The sequence below is a fragment of the Papilio polytes genome, unplaced genomic scaffold (genome assembly GCF_000836215.1).
Source record: "Papilio polytes unplaced genomic scaffold, Ppol_1.0 DF822067.1, whole genome shotgun sequence".
In the NCBI taxonomy this organism is placed as follows: Eukaryota; Metazoa; Arthropoda; class Insecta; order Lepidoptera; family Papilionidae; genus Papilio; species Papilio polytes.
Genome location: NW_013527137.1, coordinates 7,142,585 through 7,143,940, shown reverse-complemented (window position 1 = coordinate 7,143,940; position 1,356 = coordinate 7,142,585). Strand labels below are relative to the sequence as shown.

The window sequence follows — 1,356 nt, the reverse complement described above, 5'->3', positions numbered from 1 at the left end:
GTCGTACAACGTTATGAGGGAAGCGGAATGGTTGCCGCCTCGGCTGCGATTTCTTTCGCTGGCAGGAAATTATTTGGAGGGATTTCCTATGTCCCTGTATACATTGGAGCCTGCGACACTTCGCTATCTTGATATAGGGTACAACCGAATCACGTTCGTGAATTCAGAATGGTTCGGGCCGTGGTCAAACGCGCTCAGCACGCTTAATATGCGTGGGAACCGCATCTCCCAGCTGGCCGCCGGTGCGTTTCCTGCGGCGCTGCCACTCACGGAGCTCGTTCTTAGTTTCAACGATCTCTACTACGTGGATGCGAGTGCATTCGCTAATTTGACCTCCCTGCGCGTGCTTGAACTCTCGTCGACGCTGTTCAATGGGGAAGTGCCGGCTGGTACTGCCTTCCGGGACCTCAAGTGGCTTACTTTAGATAATAATAATATCCATTTCTTTTCTTCGAACGATATGAACTATTACACGTCTTTAGAGTACTTAAATTTAGACTTTAATAAGCTCCTGGAGTTTCCGAGCCAAATGACCGAGACTAAGAATTCATTCAAACTGAAGGAACTGCGACTGTCGTACAACTACATTGCTCGGATAAATCCTGTATTCCTAAAGAGTCTCTCAGATTTACAGAGCCTGGACCTTTCTTACAACCGCATACACAACGTGAGCGAAGGAACGTTTTCTAAATTAAATAATCTCATTTATTTGAGTGTCGTTGGTAACGCCATAGAAATATTAGCAGACATCGCCTTTAGCGATCTGCCTAAACTTGAAATTTTAGATCTGCAGGAAAATAATTTAGTCGAATTTTCAACACGGTATTTTCACAATGTTTCCAACGAAGAGAGTAATTTCTCGATAAACGTCAGCCATAACAAGATCGCCTTGCTCGGCGGGGGACCGAATGTTTTCATAAGTATTTTGGATTTGTCCCATAATTTAATCGAAACAGTATCTAGATCATTTATTGACTCATTTTCTTTGCACGTTCGTCAAATTTTACTTTCCCATAACAGGCTCTTTCACATAGATGGTACAAACTTCGGCCTCCTCCCACGTCTTCATACTCTTGACTTGCATAATAATAATATTAGTATTATTAGACGGAAATCTTTTGCGGAACTTGTTTCACTACAAATTTTAGACTTGTCAGATAATAGATTAAATCAGCTCTCCGTTGAACAATTTTACAATTTACAAAAGTTACGTCATCTTAGACTGGACTCGAACGAGCTTCGTGCGCTGCCACGCGATTGCTTCAAGAACACGCTTCTTGAGAGCCTTGAGCTCGGCGGCAACCGGCTCGTGCTGTTCCCGAGCACTGCGTTGTCGCAGGTCGGCTTCACGCTGCG

The 1,356-nt window shown here is 44.2% G+C and overlaps 1 protein-coding gene across 1 annotated transcript in view; it reads left to right on the top strand.

The window, feature by feature from the left end:
- The first annotated feature begins 9 nt into the window (after window positions 1-9).
- LOC106106918 (leucine-rich repeats and immunoglobulin-like domains protein 1) overlaps window positions 10-1,356 on the top strand; it is a 46,227-nt gene continuing 44,880 nt past the window's right edge. Inside the window, exon 1 of the mRNA XM_013287577.1 lies at window positions 10-1,350. Within this exon, the coding sequence (XP_013143031.1) occupies window positions 14-1,350 (1,337 nt within the window). The 5' untranslated portion in view covers window positions 10-13. The remainder of the gene's footprint in view (window positions 1,351-1,356) is intronic.